General features: G+C 48.3%; 4 protein-coding genes across 4 annotated transcripts; 1 reads left to right on the top strand and 3 right to left on the bottom strand.

Annotated features, from left to right (window-relative positions):
- Positions 1–67: 67 nt before the first annotated feature.
- Positions 68–518, top strand: LACBIDRAFT_296097 (uncharacterized protein). The gene is made up of 2 exons (XM_001890479.1): positions 68–120; positions 173–518. Exons 1-2 carry the CDS (start codon positions 109–111, stop codon positions 401–403), a joined length of 243 nt encoding a protein of 80 aa, XP_001890514.1. The 5' UTR covers positions 68–108; the 3' UTR covers positions 404–518.
- Positions 519–906: 388 nt separating this feature from the next.
- LACBIDRAFT_335610 (uncharacterized protein) lies at positions 907–5469 on the bottom strand (the record flags this gene model as incomplete). Its single annotated transcript, XM_001890477.1, is given in 14 exon segments — positions 907–2529; positions 2549–2658; positions 2908–3050; positions 3305–3438; positions 3504–3735; positions 3924–4076; positions 4128–4148; positions 4207–4370; positions 4543–4599; positions 4659–4703; positions 4870–4900; positions 4947–5093; positions 5151–5153; positions 5444–5469. 14 exon segments carry the CDS (start codon positions 5467–5469, stop codon positions 907–909), a joined length of 2889 nt encoding a protein of 962 aa, XP_001890512.1.
- Positions 5470–7761: 2292 nt separating this feature from the next.
- LACBIDRAFT_296091 (uncharacterized protein) lies at positions 7762–8068 on the bottom strand (the record flags this gene model as incomplete). Its single annotated transcript, XM_001890476.1, has 1 exon — positions 7762–8068. Exon 1 carries the CDS (start codon positions 8038–8040, stop codon positions 7762–7764), a length of 279 nt encoding a protein of 92 aa, XP_001890511.1. The 5' UTR covers positions 8041–8068.
- A 304-nt stretch (positions 8069–8372) lies between these two features.
- Positions 8373–9690, bottom strand: LACBIDRAFT_296054 (uncharacterized protein; the record flags this gene model as incomplete). The annotated part of the gene is made up of 7 exons (XM_001890475.1): positions 8373–8551; positions 8611–8725; positions 8782–8947; positions 9034–9144; positions 9435–9500; positions 9626–9657; positions 9681–9690. 6 exons carry the CDS (start codon positions 9688–9690, stop codon positions 8634–8636), a joined length of 477 nt encoding a protein of 158 aa, XP_001890510.1. The 3' UTR covers positions 8373–8551; positions 8611–8633.
- Between the last annotated feature and the right edge of the window lie 3872 nt (positions 9691–13562).

The following is a 13562-nucleotide window of genomic DNA, read 5'->3' as shown; positions in this document are numbered from 1 at the left end:
ATGGGATTTGTGAGTGTTCCGTTTGACATGTTTAGGAAGAATGAGGGAGAAGGCTGATAAATTGAAGCGAATGTGAGAGTTGTGGATGCGTCGGTTTTCCCGTTGGCTATGTCTACTCATGTACGTCCTCTTCCTTTTCTCCCCCTTTGATCTCTTCTCACGCGATGGACAGCTCATGGCGCCGACGTACGGCCTCGCAGAACAAGCTGCTATCATCATTCGGGCCGCTCAGAACCCGCCTGGTAGTACCGCTACGAATGGATCGTCTGTGGCTAGTAGTGCTACGCCAAGTGCGACGACGAAGACTACGACAAAGACGAGTGGCGCTGAAAGTTTGAGGGGGAAAGGGGCGTGGGCTGTTTGGGTGGTTATGAGTTTGGTTGCGGTTGTTGGGGTGTTTTGAGAAGGTAGGTGGCGTAAGCGTTTGGGTGTTGAAGGGAGGAAGGAGATGTAGGTGCTCAGACTTGAATATATGGACTTTAATTAGCCTGTTCAATCGGACGGACGTTTTTCCTCACTCAAATTATCAGCAGAGTCGTCATGTCCGCAGGCGCCGCCACTCAACCACCTCTCTACCGAATAAATAAGCCCATGCCCACAGTATAGGGTCCAACGCATTGAGATCTCGCACCCGGCAACATGTTGTGCAACGGAGTAGCAGTGCTTCAACCGACAGATGCGAAAGTCTCGTAGTTATTTATGCACTTTGAATTTTGAAGCTCCTGTGGGGCACGGAGAACGTTAATGGATATCCGATACTCGCATAGTGTAGCATATTGAATACAGCAATGTGTCCGTTCCGCGCTACCTATCAAAAAAACCAAACAGATTCCTCGCATATAGATGCCATAAATTTCATAAAGGCAAGGAGCAAAAAAATACCAGCCCACCGATCCACCTGGAATATTACTCAACTGATTTCACAGGCCGCCGGTAAGTTTTTCTCTTGACGATGATTGACTGCAACTCCGGACACGAGTCCCACAACGCATCTAATCTCCAGGTCCACATCTTCGGGTCCCCAGGAACCAACTGCGTCAAATCCAGGTCTTGGACGTACGGGAAGACCGATACCCAAGAAAAGAAGCTGTCGCACATCTCTGAGGAAATGAGGAATCCGAACCTGATAATCTCTAACGTTTTCACGCAATCCAGGGAAAATGGTTCTGCCTTGGAAAACCATTTTGTAAGACCGGTTGGGTTCGAAAATTCGATGGAAAGGCGGATTGTTCCTCTCTCACGTTCTCCCAAATTTCGCAAGATGTTATCGAGAGCTCCGTGCTGGATGGCTCGCAGTGGATGCCGCGTCAACGCGACGGAGCGTAAATTTGGGAAGTGTCCCTGGATGGAAAGTAATCCTGAAAGATAGTTGGGGTTTCCGCTGATCACTTCAAGGCGAGGAAGAAAGCCCGCCGGGGGCACGATTGATCCGATTGGACTACTGCATGACAGGTCGAGGTGGGTTATGCCTGAATGACGCAGCAAGAATGGTGAAAGGTCGCGAAAAGCAATGTCGGAATCCCCAACATCAAATTCGGACAGGAGAGGCATGGAAAGTAGGGGCAGTATGTGACTCCATTCTGACATATGGAGTCTTGTGTTCAAGAGCGATAATCTGGAAAGGTATCCACCATTCAGAGCTCGTAGGGTCTGCGGAAAGCATGCTCCATGAAAAGGGAGGGGGGAGTGTATCTCAAAACTTTTGAGTCCTAGGGGTGTACCGAAGTTGAAGAGTCGCTCTCCTTCCGGTGCAACATGGCGGTTGGGCTGAGTACCAATACTGCCTGACCGCGTTTTAAGACCAAAAAAGCGGCCCTTAAGCGGACTAAGAAAGGAAAAATAGGTCTTTATAGCACTTGATGACGATTTGGTGATGGGCAGGGGGATGAAGGGACTTGATGGCGTTTCGGGAATGGGTATCGTGGGTTTGAAGTATCCGAGTCGCTCGCCGTGGGGTAAACCCGTGATGGTCAAGTTTGCCATATCCTTCTCCGAGGAAACCCTGATGAACGAAGCTAGCGTTTGGCACCAATCTTTTTTCTCGGCTAGGCTGGACATGTATAACTGTGAACCGAGTTTGATGTCAATATGGCCAACAGCGTTGGCGTGAAAAATAAATCCGTGAACGCTTGCGATTTCCTCAACGGTGAAGGTGACAAGGACGTATTCGATTTTGTGGAATGAAGCTTGAAATATCTCCTTCACGTCATTTAATTCATCATCTTTCATCGCGATTGATCCATAGTTCTTATAGATAAGGAGGCTACGCCTACTCGCTAATGCGCGCAGTACGGGAAGTTGGCGCTCCAGAACAAGAACTTGACATATGTCATGGAAACGGCGACAAGTCATTCCAAAGTACGCGATAGTGGCATTTGTGAAGTCCTCCGAATGGATGATCTCCAGGATGAGTTCCGTTGGAAGGTCGAGAATAGAAGTCGGCATGCCACCAATATGAGCTAGGATGATGAGAGGATATGATAACGGCGACCTAGGAGATGCGGAGCGTGTGGTTGGCCTGGGGCATTGCTGTGTGGCAGGCACGTACAAGCTGCGTAATACTTATACTAATACAAGGCACGTAGTTTTGTGACTGAGCCAGAACCGCGACACGTGATGTAATTCTTACGACGACGAGTTCAAGCTTGGTTCGACCACCTCTCCAGAAATCATCAGCGCCCAGAGAAATGGATACAGATGACCCTCAAAACTCATCAAGTGGCAGGAGGAACGGCTAGCGAGGACTTTGTGGCGAATACGAGTCCGCGGTGCTCCCTCTTTCTGAGATCGTGAGTTGTCACCATCTCTCACATCATCAGACACAATATCGACCCTCTTCGCTGGAATGAAGGCAACTACCAGACAGTCGACACCATCTCCTCTGCTCGCGTCGAAGGTGCAACTCACACACGAGGTCTTTCTTAGGCTGCATCATCGACCCCGCGTAGTAAAGGCATCGACTTTCAGAAAGCCGACCGTGGCTCATGCACATGTTGCACGCGTACATGTCCGCAGACGACGCCGTTTTCGACGTTCTCGATTGGTTCTCTCTACATTCTCAAGGTATACGACCCGTGATATCTTTCCAAACGCGACCGCATCTACGACGAAAACGGCTAACTCAACCGAAACGAGCAGCCATGGTCATTAGAGTCCGAGCATAACAGGCTACAGCTGCGTACCGCATTACCCTCGGCGACGAATAGTACCAGACCTCAGTCCACGATTATCCAGATGGTTTAGAGAAGGTGGTGGTTTGGGAGTTGATCTACTATCGAATGACGAAGTACTCAACATTGCTTACCGTGTCGTGTAGAACAAGGTTTTGCGGGCGTTGGCTTGCAGTATTTCCACTGAGCCGGGGACCTGGTTTTCGAAGAGCACAGGGCGATTGTCCTGCATCATTGTTATTTCCATAACGGCTTGGCATGTCAAGCCCTGAATGAACAAAGCAGGTTTTACTTATGTATACGGTTTTGCGGAATATTTTGAATGGGCCTCACTGGGCGGTTATGATTGATTTCGGAGACGAAGACACGGCAGCAGGGAAAGACAAATGCGCGATGGGCGAGGAAGATGAAGGCGAAAAGGGATCCGGTTGCGGTGAGGAATGTGTTAAAGAGAGTGGTTGGGATGATTGAAGGTTTTGAGCGGTTGTCGAGTTCAAATTTGTGTAAGACGCAAGAAGGTGGGGAATCGGCTAGGTAGAGGTGGTGACTTGGTGATAGTGGTATTCTACGAGTTGACTCATCATCAAATTTGTCCATAATTTTTATTCCGTGGCGAGCAATAAACATACGTTGGAGTACAGGTTTGCTGTTTGGGCAGTATGCAGTTGAAATCCCCCCAAACGCTCGAGTCATGGCATGTGACCAACAGATGGCAGACGACCCAGCCATCGGATCGTTAGAACATTATATTACTTGATTTCGATTCCTTCCTGGTATGAGGAAGACGAACGAGGGGCTGGAAGGCTTTGGTCGGTGAAATGAAGGCTGAAATTGTGACTTGTTTCTGCCAGTTGACGGCGAGCGCGCTTTCGGCCGTTGAGGACGCTGAGAAGGACGTTTGAATATCTGTTTCAGTGGGTCAGTTGTTAATGATACCGCCACTTAGGAATGACTCACAAGCCCCCGAGGATATACATTCTACCATTCAGATGTGTCAGACGAGCACTGTTGCGGTACAAATATGAGTGAAACTTACACTCCAACCTGTTGGAGGGAGTTCGGTGGATATCTGAAATAGAAAATGAGTTGAACGAGAGTTGCGGCGAGGGTAACGGCGCCCGTCTCCAGAGTAACGATAATGAGGCGGTCTACAACGCGTCTGGTCGCATTGAATGAGGATTCGAGCTTTGCTTTGAAGAGCTGTGGGGAGCAAAACCTTGAATAACTCATACACATCGAAAGAGGAAAGGTTGACGTGCCAGATATGTCATGGTTGCAACAATAATGAAGTCACAGATGAAAGTTCCCGCAAGCCACAACTGATATTGGCACGACTAAGCGCTACGCAATATGACAGCGAGTTTCAACATACCTTCGCCGTAATTTCCATATTATATGACCTCCTGGCAGTGCTTGGTGGTTGAGCACACTGGCGCGAGGTACATCGGTGAGCATTCATACAAACTTCATTCATAAAGATTCACGCACAACTACTCCACGGACGATGGCAGCCGACAGTTGTAGCAATGCAACCTGAACAAACGTCAATACTCGTCGTTGACATGAAGAAAGCCACACGCCAAAGAGATTAAGACCGCGATCAGTCGACAAACTTTGGAGTCTTTTCTTAGGGTCCATATCCGCCTGATAACCGAAGGGAGTTAAGGCCGAGAAGCAAATTACTTCCAAACGTACACACCAAGAAAAGAATATTTGCACCACGCATGATTCTGTCAATAGTTTGGTAAGTGAGTGGGAGAACCAAAGAGAACTCACCCAATCCAGTAAGCGGCACGGTCATGAGCGGAAAGATGACTGTCCCAATGAAATCCGACGGTTTCCCCCACGCCACCACTAAGCTCTGCCAAGCGGACGCCGTCACCGCCATAGAGCGTACTTGGTCGACGACGAAGGCAAACCACACTGACGTTGGAGTGTAATTACCGACGGCTAACGACGAAACTCGGGATTCAGACGCACCCACTGCTTTGATGTATATCATGTCATCTGCTAACGCATCAGTATAGAAGTAGTCGTCTGGAAAGGAGGGGTTAAAAGTTGTTGATTCTGGAGGGAACGCAGATACGCACAAGTCTGCACCATCAACGACCCCGACAAAAACCAAGTGATGATGGTCCCAATAAGCTGGAGAAAATAACTCCCGATTAGTACACCAACTTGAAACGAAACGTTTAAAACGAACGAGAGGTGCAGTCCTGGTATAGTGGCTTCATGAGCTAGGATGGAGGCAAATCGAAAGTTGAAAGGCTCACTTGAAAACGGTTACTTGAGTGACCATCTTTATGACGAGGTTGTTTCTTGAGGATATGGGGTGGATGGATAGTCGCGATCCTCTCCATATATCAGTAATTCGCTTTCAGGGCTGATAGAATTGGCCCTGCATTGAATTGAGTTGACGACGTTTGTAAGTACTGTACAAATTGCAACCACCCCGGAAATTCCGGAATTGCCCCGTTGATGCTGTGCGGCGATTCCCGAATTTTGCTGCTACGTCACACGACCTTCATTGACGAGTCTTTTCGGGGTTACCTTGCACGTAGTATAGTGAAAAAGTGATACATTGTTCTATGATCAAGTTGATATCAGCCGGCAGGCATCAGTCAGGACTACTATTAGTGATGACTATAACTTATACGGTGGCCATCCGCTGAGCAAAGTTCCACTGTCCACTTGAAGTTATAAAAAAAACGGAGATACGGTGGGTGTCTACCATCACGGTGACACGCAATAGGCAGGTAGTATGGTGGGAACCCACCGCCGGGTGAAAGTTGGACTGGACAGTAGATATCTACCGTCCACTGAAAAATAGGAGGATGTAGTGTGTATCCACCCTAGTCAGTAAATATCCACCATTCTTTTAAAAATGAGATACAGCGATGGATTTCTTAGAATTTCACTCACAGTAAATATCCACCATATCCACTATATATCTCGTTCTCCGAGCTAATAGTAGATGTCCACCGTATGATTTATAGTCATCACTCATGATAGTCTTGACTGATACCTGCGGGCTGGTATCAAGTTCAACAAAGAACGACGTATCACTTTTTCGAAATACTACATGCAAGCTTTCCGTCTTTTCGTCGCCTTTCAGTGTTTCATGGCGATGCAATTTGACTTGTACTTACCAAAAACGCGGCGTGTTACGATTAATTTTTATATCGACGCCTTAAAGATGACAATCCTTGTGAGTTTCAAACGGCGACTCACTCGTAATTTGATGAAGTGATTTGGAAGTGATCTCGCTGTTGACCAGTAATAATGCACTCAATCAAGCAAACTGGCAATCCTCCGCACCTCCCCCGCCCACCTCAGCCAGCTCTCGTTTTTGATTTTCATCTCCTCTAGTCATTGGGATTATGCCCCTTCCCCAACTTTCAGCGCCCAAGGAGAATAGAGCAACGAATACTTCAGTGCTCTCGGGAAAGAGCGAGCGCCATCATTGACTGGAATTTAAAACCCTTAGGGAGCCGTAAGCAATTGCACCCCAGTTTCTGTGAGGGTTTGTGGCGGACCTTACCAGTGCTTCTGAAGAATTTTATTTGAAATTCTCGCGGCGATCTCCATGCAACATGTACTGTGGTTTACTGGGCATTCTCGCATTGAACATAGCGTGCAACAAGTGTGGAGGACTTTCGATGGAGCGGAGGGGCGTTTTCCCAGTCTTTGGAACTGGGTACATCACTATGGCTAATGGCCTAAAATGCTAAAGAGTAATGAAAACCGGGTCACTCGGTGGCTTTTCAGTAGCCTTGTCATGTAGTCAAATTCCGCATCTCATTTCTCCCCGACCCGCGGATGCAAATTCAGAGATCCACAGAGCAAGGGGATCTGCCGGCGGCTGATGGGTAGAGGTGACAGACACATTTAGTTCCGGCGCCCCTGCTAGCAACCTGCTAGCTCCTGTATTGAACATAGCAACTTACTAGTTCAATCTTGGACGTCAGATGAACTAGGATAAACTTGCATTTCTATAACCTTTGCGAATCCCAACAAATTAAGGTCGGACTATACCGAGGTATGTAGGATTTGATCTCGAAGCTCTTGGCTCCGTGGGCATCTCCTGCTTTTCAAAATTACATTCGTTAGGTGCCTTTACCGGAGTTCACCGAGGATAAGTAGAGACGATTCGACGAAGTTTGGACCCTTGGGCGGTGGCAACCGCGCGTCTCCAGTCTCAGGCTTCTACCAGGATGATTGTTGGAAAGAAATGCCAAAAATTCTTCCTTTTGTAGTTATCATTCCAGTCTCGTCTTCATCTTTATTGTCCATTCATCACTCCTATACTTCCATGAGGACAAAACTCACTTCATAGACTCATGTCGGAGATACACAATTTACCAACTAAACTCAGCAACTGTACAGCGCCCTGACGTATGACCCGAGCGGGCAAAAGCCAAGTCGTAACACGAAAACCTGCGTTTGCTATCATCGCCAGCAACAAGAGCCCATGAACCCTAATTAAATCGTTACTCAGCATCGCCATTAAGGGTGAACGAGTTAATGGGGAGTTTAAACCTTCAATGTCAATCACGATGTCCTGTGCGTCGACGGTGTGATGTAGCAAGTGTCACAATCGACGAACTCTGGCAAGTGGGTGGGAGACATGAATGAATGACAAGTCTTGAATGGATATCAGACTGGGTGATAGTGAGGAGCGGGGACTAGAAGCACGAGCGACGCAAGAGCTCAACGACTCGGAGAAGGTACTCCAAAAAATCCTCTCCTCTCTGCTCAGCGATTCAGGGAAGGAGCGGCTGCAATTTCCATGCCAACAAAATGCCCGACTGCGAGTGAGGTGATAAGTTGGGAGATGCGGTAGCCGAGATGAACTAGAAAGCGGACTCATATAACTTCTCGACGACCGCTCGCAAGGGACTCTGCAATAAGACAAAGAGCACTGAAATCTGCTTTCAAGCTAACGCTCAGCGTACCACGAGAAATAGTTCGAGCTGCGGAAGGTGTCTAGCACTACTGGGGGCGTTTAAAGGGGTGGTCACGACCTGAGGTGAAGAGAGACTGAGAGCAGGGGATGGAATTCCTATCCAAGCTTTCAGAGAGGTCGGACGGCCGCCGTCACTTCGGACAAGTATAATGAAGAGGAACCAGGGAGGACGTTGATATTGGAGATCATATTTTATAGTTGGAGGCGGGCTGAGGAACGGTTTAAGGCAATAAATTCGTTAAAGAAGTCAAAATTTGAAATTTAACCATGGGCGATATCGCAGTGTGGGCCACGTGGCTATGATTACAGGTTATGACGGACATCCATGAGGTCACTGAAGCATCCTTGCGGGGCATAAAATATACCCACTCTAGAGCGTGCTGTCCGATTGGTCGACATCCGGTTAAGAAAAACGCTGAAGAGCATCAGGACGCATTCGACAATGGAGGATTGAAAGTTCAAATTGAGATGTACCTGTGGCATAAAACCGTCAAGCGTTAGCGACCCAGAAACTTGTGACGACTACGCAAGTAGATGTTTTCTCTTCCGGGGTGCATGTCCACGCATCCAACCCTACGATGTGTTGATGCTTACTTCGCATCACTCATAAGCGACAACCCAAGAACGGATGGCGAGAGAACTAACCAGCACCACAGGTAAATGACGAGTCTTGCGAAGATAACGTGGGGAAAAGTCTAGAGGTTCGAAGGGAAGAAACTTGCGTTGTAAGATGATTGGAAGATGGACTCTCGAAGTGAGTTCGCGCAAGGCAAATTATTGACGAAGGACCGCTCAGACACGAACGTCTGACCTACCACGAATCCCACCACGTCAGTCTATGTAAAAAACCAACAGCAACGTGATTCTCACAAATTAGAAGGAAAGACGTTGACACACCCACTCAACGTTCAGTCCCCGTCTTTCTCTCATTCTTGAACGACCCATCGATGGTGATGTGGCTCCAATTGGGTGAGGTGAGCGTCGTGACATGGAAAGATGTCTGCAGTCCTAGACATATTGTTCATCGACCTTGTGGAATCAACGTAGAGGGCGTCTACGACGTTGGACGTGTGTCGTTGTGATGGACGTTTGGGCGAGGTCTTGGCGGCCGTTGTTTGTTCAAAGTAAGATCTAAGATCGAAGACCTGGCATCAAAACGAACAACAACTTCAGCTCCTCACTTCGAACTTTTCTTCATCTCCCAGCAGCAGAAAGGATGAATACGGCGCCAAACCCGAGCACTTATATATCATACTTCGTAAGTTCCAAATTTCCACTCGTTTTTACGCTTGGCTCACACTGCCGAAAAAAAGGGCATTCATCCTTGCTCGTCCTTGTTCCGTAGTTGCGACCTTCTCAAGGTTCTTTGTGCAAGTTGTCTCTTCAGCGTTCCAAGAAACATGTCTCGCGCGTATCGTCTGACCTCATCCTGCGGATTCCCGACTGCACGGTTCCTTGAAGAACTTTGACGAACCACCTTTCCACAAACCTGGAACTCGTATCCCATCCAAACCTCAGAACCTGCATGTACGTATCCCACTCACCTACCCTCATGGTTTTCATTGATAAATCCATCCTTGATTTGCGCCGGAGTTGATTGTCAGTCATGGCTCGGCTTCTATAACCACGGCATCTTTTATCGATTCCGGCAGCCTTGACGTGACGTCACCCTCGAGCCTGTGGAATCCAGGTCGACGCTTCTCGCAGTGGGTACTCTGATGCGACCCCGCGACCACCGCAACTCCCGTTGACGTTTCCAAATCGCTCCGCCAACATTCAGTCACGGCTTCATCGCTCCGCCAGCACACAGCTACGCTTTCACTGCTTCTTTAGCATAAGGCGAAGGCAGTGGGCCCGTATCGTGCAGGCGTTCCTTCGTCATTCCCCCATCGTTTAGTCATACCTTCTCTGAATGACACGAACCACCATATTCTCTGCATCAACACACTACTTCCGCCTGAGATCCTTGCGGAGATATTCAAACACTACGTATATGATGACGATAACTCGGAATGGCTTCACCTACCCGCATTGCTGCAAATGTGAAAGCTCGCACGACGGCAATACCCCTCTGCCACGTGTGCTCGTATTGGAATTTCCTCGCAGCTTCCAATCCGTCCCTCTGGTCGTCTCTGTACGTTATGTGGCCCAAGAGGAAATTTGTCAATCTTGTGTGGCTTTGGCTTTTCGGCCCGATTCGTACCTGCTTTCTCTGTTTCTTGGCGAGTACCCTTGGCAGCTCCCCCGTGCGGGATATTCTCGCCTTATTCATTAGTCACGCATATCGGTGGCGAGTTGTTAACCTTGCTCTGAGCGGTGCTGTTCTGTTTCGTGATGTACCACACGGTGCCACGTCATCCCTTGAGTTCTTTGACGTCGCAGTGCGAATTCGAGCACTGGTTTCATAGATCAGCTTTCGCTCTGCTTGCAATCCTCCGCTTCTCTCCGAAGGATTGCCGGGGTAAACTCCCCATAGGATTATCTCCCTACATCTATTTGTTGGGGCCAACTCACAAAAGTAACTCTGGGCTGTTTGTGATTCTGACCGAGTGTCATGACCTTGCATTTCTTGATGTTCGTTAACTCGGTTTCACTTCGCCCCGCTCAGGTGAATAAATACGTCCTCTTCTGCAGCTCGGTTAGGTCACGTTGCTGATCTAGCACAGTTACTTGACGGCTTGCTTCTGCCAAGATTGTCAGATTTTCGCTTGAAAAACGTATTTCGAGGATCAATCCGTGATGCCTGGAGGTCCACCTTTAAATTGGAGGATATACAAGATGGGACACCCACACACAGGTGAGTGTCACGACACACGATGTGAGAAGCGACACACCAGGTAACACTGTGTCGTACTCAAGTCGTACTTGACACTTGTGTCGTACACCGTTTTTCGGTGCGCCAGTCACTCGTCACTCGTCACTAGTCACTCGTCACACCGCTCTTTTTCCAGCACCACCACCATCGGTCATGCCGCCTGCCACCCCTGTCTCACATATCCCACCTGGCGGCGACCATCGCGACACGGACCCAACGTTCCTCCCTTGTTCAGCAGTGATGACGGTATCAAGACACCACGAAGAACGGCCAGAGTGACGCCCTGATTTGGCCCTGATTACCCTAGACACGAAGAGTGGAGGCGCATCCCCCAGATCCCCAGAATGGCGAGGGATAGAGGGAAGGGGAAGTGCACACATGCCCTTATTCGGTATGTCTCCAGCCTCATTCCCTGCCCTGCTCATTCCTAACCCCACAACCTCGCAGGCCATGGGGAAGAAAACCTGATCCATGTACTGTCCTGCCAGCGAGCCACAACCGACAACAGCCACACCGGAAATGAATGCACACCAACTAGGCTTTCGCCGGCGAGTAATCTCGGTGGGGACGAGGCGCGATGGTCGTGCTGGGTTTGTCAAGGAGCAGCGACGTCGCTCGTCTTTCATAATTTATGTAGTATACTTTCATGTATAGTAGCTTGTCCTTTACTAGTATGGAATACACTCTATGGTGAAATTTATGAGCATGGCTGAGCCCAAAATAAGACCCCACGCGTAAGGAAGAATACTATTTAGTCGAGGGTGGACTTCACTCACGAAATCCTAACTGGATACACGACACACGTGGAGGAAAACATTCGACACACTCTTGGCATCAGTGTGTTGTGTTTTCGGCTGGAGTGCCGCTCTTTTCCTTGTGTGTCGTAACCCTTTTCTGTGTGTGTGTGTCGAGTCTTGTCCGTCCTGTTTAAATTGCTACAGCGATCGGAATAAAATGTTTGCATACAGGGACTTTGACGAAATGCAGCTTGTCCATGCACACTCGCTATGCCCATTTTCTCGCATGTTCCAACATTGCTCTGGCTGGTCCTATCAACGATGTCACGTTGAAGGTGCTCAGCAATGAAAATTTGCAAGCTCCCTGATCCATCGTTTTTTTTTTCGACGGAGAAAAGCAAAAATGGCTTGGATTAGGCCCAGGAGGCTGTCTCAATTTTGTGGCAAGAGGTCTTGTGGAAGGTTTCAACTTTCAAGATGACCCCTCGTCGTCCGAATTGTCATAAAAAATGCACCGACAGAGGTGCCGAGGTAGTGGTGGGCATAGTACGCAAAGTTCTTAGAGGCGGCTTTCCCGTTACAGCCACACCATGGTACCACTCCATAAACAAATGTGTGTGCACTGCTGCCTCCAGTTTATATGGATAAAACTATTCAGAAACCCCCTTTCTGCGAAAAATAGTACCGCTTATATAGAAACCCCCTTTCTGATAGGACAAAGAATGTCGGCATAAAATGCCGGAAATTGATCATGTGATATGTTCTGTTGATCAAAGAACGCGATACGACTTGGAGACTCGACACGCAACTCTTGTGTGTCTTATGGGGTGTGGCAGCACAGCAGCGACCATTTGTGGAGCAGTTGCTGTCGCATGTCCCTTAACACTGTCGACTACGGCGTCTACCTGGCTGTGAAGACATGCGCTATTTAACAATTATGGTGATGTTGACGGGCCAACTAGAGGTGTGTACAGTAGATCATAACTCTTAATCACTATCTAAATATTCTTCAAGCTTGGGCAGGACCTTTTCATATGGCCAGTCTTATCACAAATGCCGCATTTTCGCGTTTGTGCTGCCTTCGGTTGTGCCCTTGCCCCTCCTCCTTGCGGACGTCCTTCGGTAGCACCTGTTATTCTCCGTTCACGTGGCCTGCCCTTTGGATTGAGGATTGGCGGCTAATGGAAGTCGTCGTTTTCAGCCTCGCGTCGACGCGAGGCGCTGTATTTTATGTCGGTAAGCGCATTCAATCTCATAGAAATACTACAAATACTGGGAGAGGTGGTTAGAAATGCTTGAAAGTCACTTGAATAATGTCTCATCATGGGAGTTATTGATACCACAGAACTAAGATGAGTGAGCGCGATGTCCTCGAGGCGAGGTTTGGGCGAAGAGCTACGCGCGGTCACATGTCCTTGTTTGGGCAAGGCACGCAAATTCGCATTATGATGGGCAAACAAAAAATCATGGGGTTTCTCGCTTAACACAGAGAAACCCCTGATTTCTCGCAGAAAGGGGGTTTCTGAATAGTTTTATCCTGTTTATATCCTTCAAGTTGGAGGTTTTTGGAATTGCTGATGTCGGAGTGTGAATATCAAGTTGCTCCGAGAATATCCCATGCTGCTTCTGCCACCGAGCTAAATCCACGATCATCGGCCGCCGTTGAAGAATTCAAGATAGGCAAGGATGGCTCATAATCATTTTGATTCACAAAGACAACCACGAATTTCTTATCCGTTCGCCAACCGTTCGCGTGAAAATTTGGATTGTTGGACTCAAGAACTTCAAGGACAGGTCTTTCCTTGGTCTAAATTTCCTGTTGCTTAGCGGCTCACACACAAGCCCATCCAAGACGTAATTCAAGTATCACTGCT

Source organism: Laccaria bicolor, genomic scaffold, assembly GCF_000143565.1.
Source record: "Laccaria bicolor S238N-H82 LACBIscaffold_100 genomic scaffold, whole genome shotgun sequence".
NCBI classification, from domain to species: Eukaryota; Fungi; Basidiomycota; class Agaricomycetes; order Agaricales; family Hydnangiaceae; genus Laccaria; species Laccaria bicolor.
Note: the sequence above shows the minus strand (reverse complement) of the source record. Positions and strands in the feature narration are given on the sequence as shown.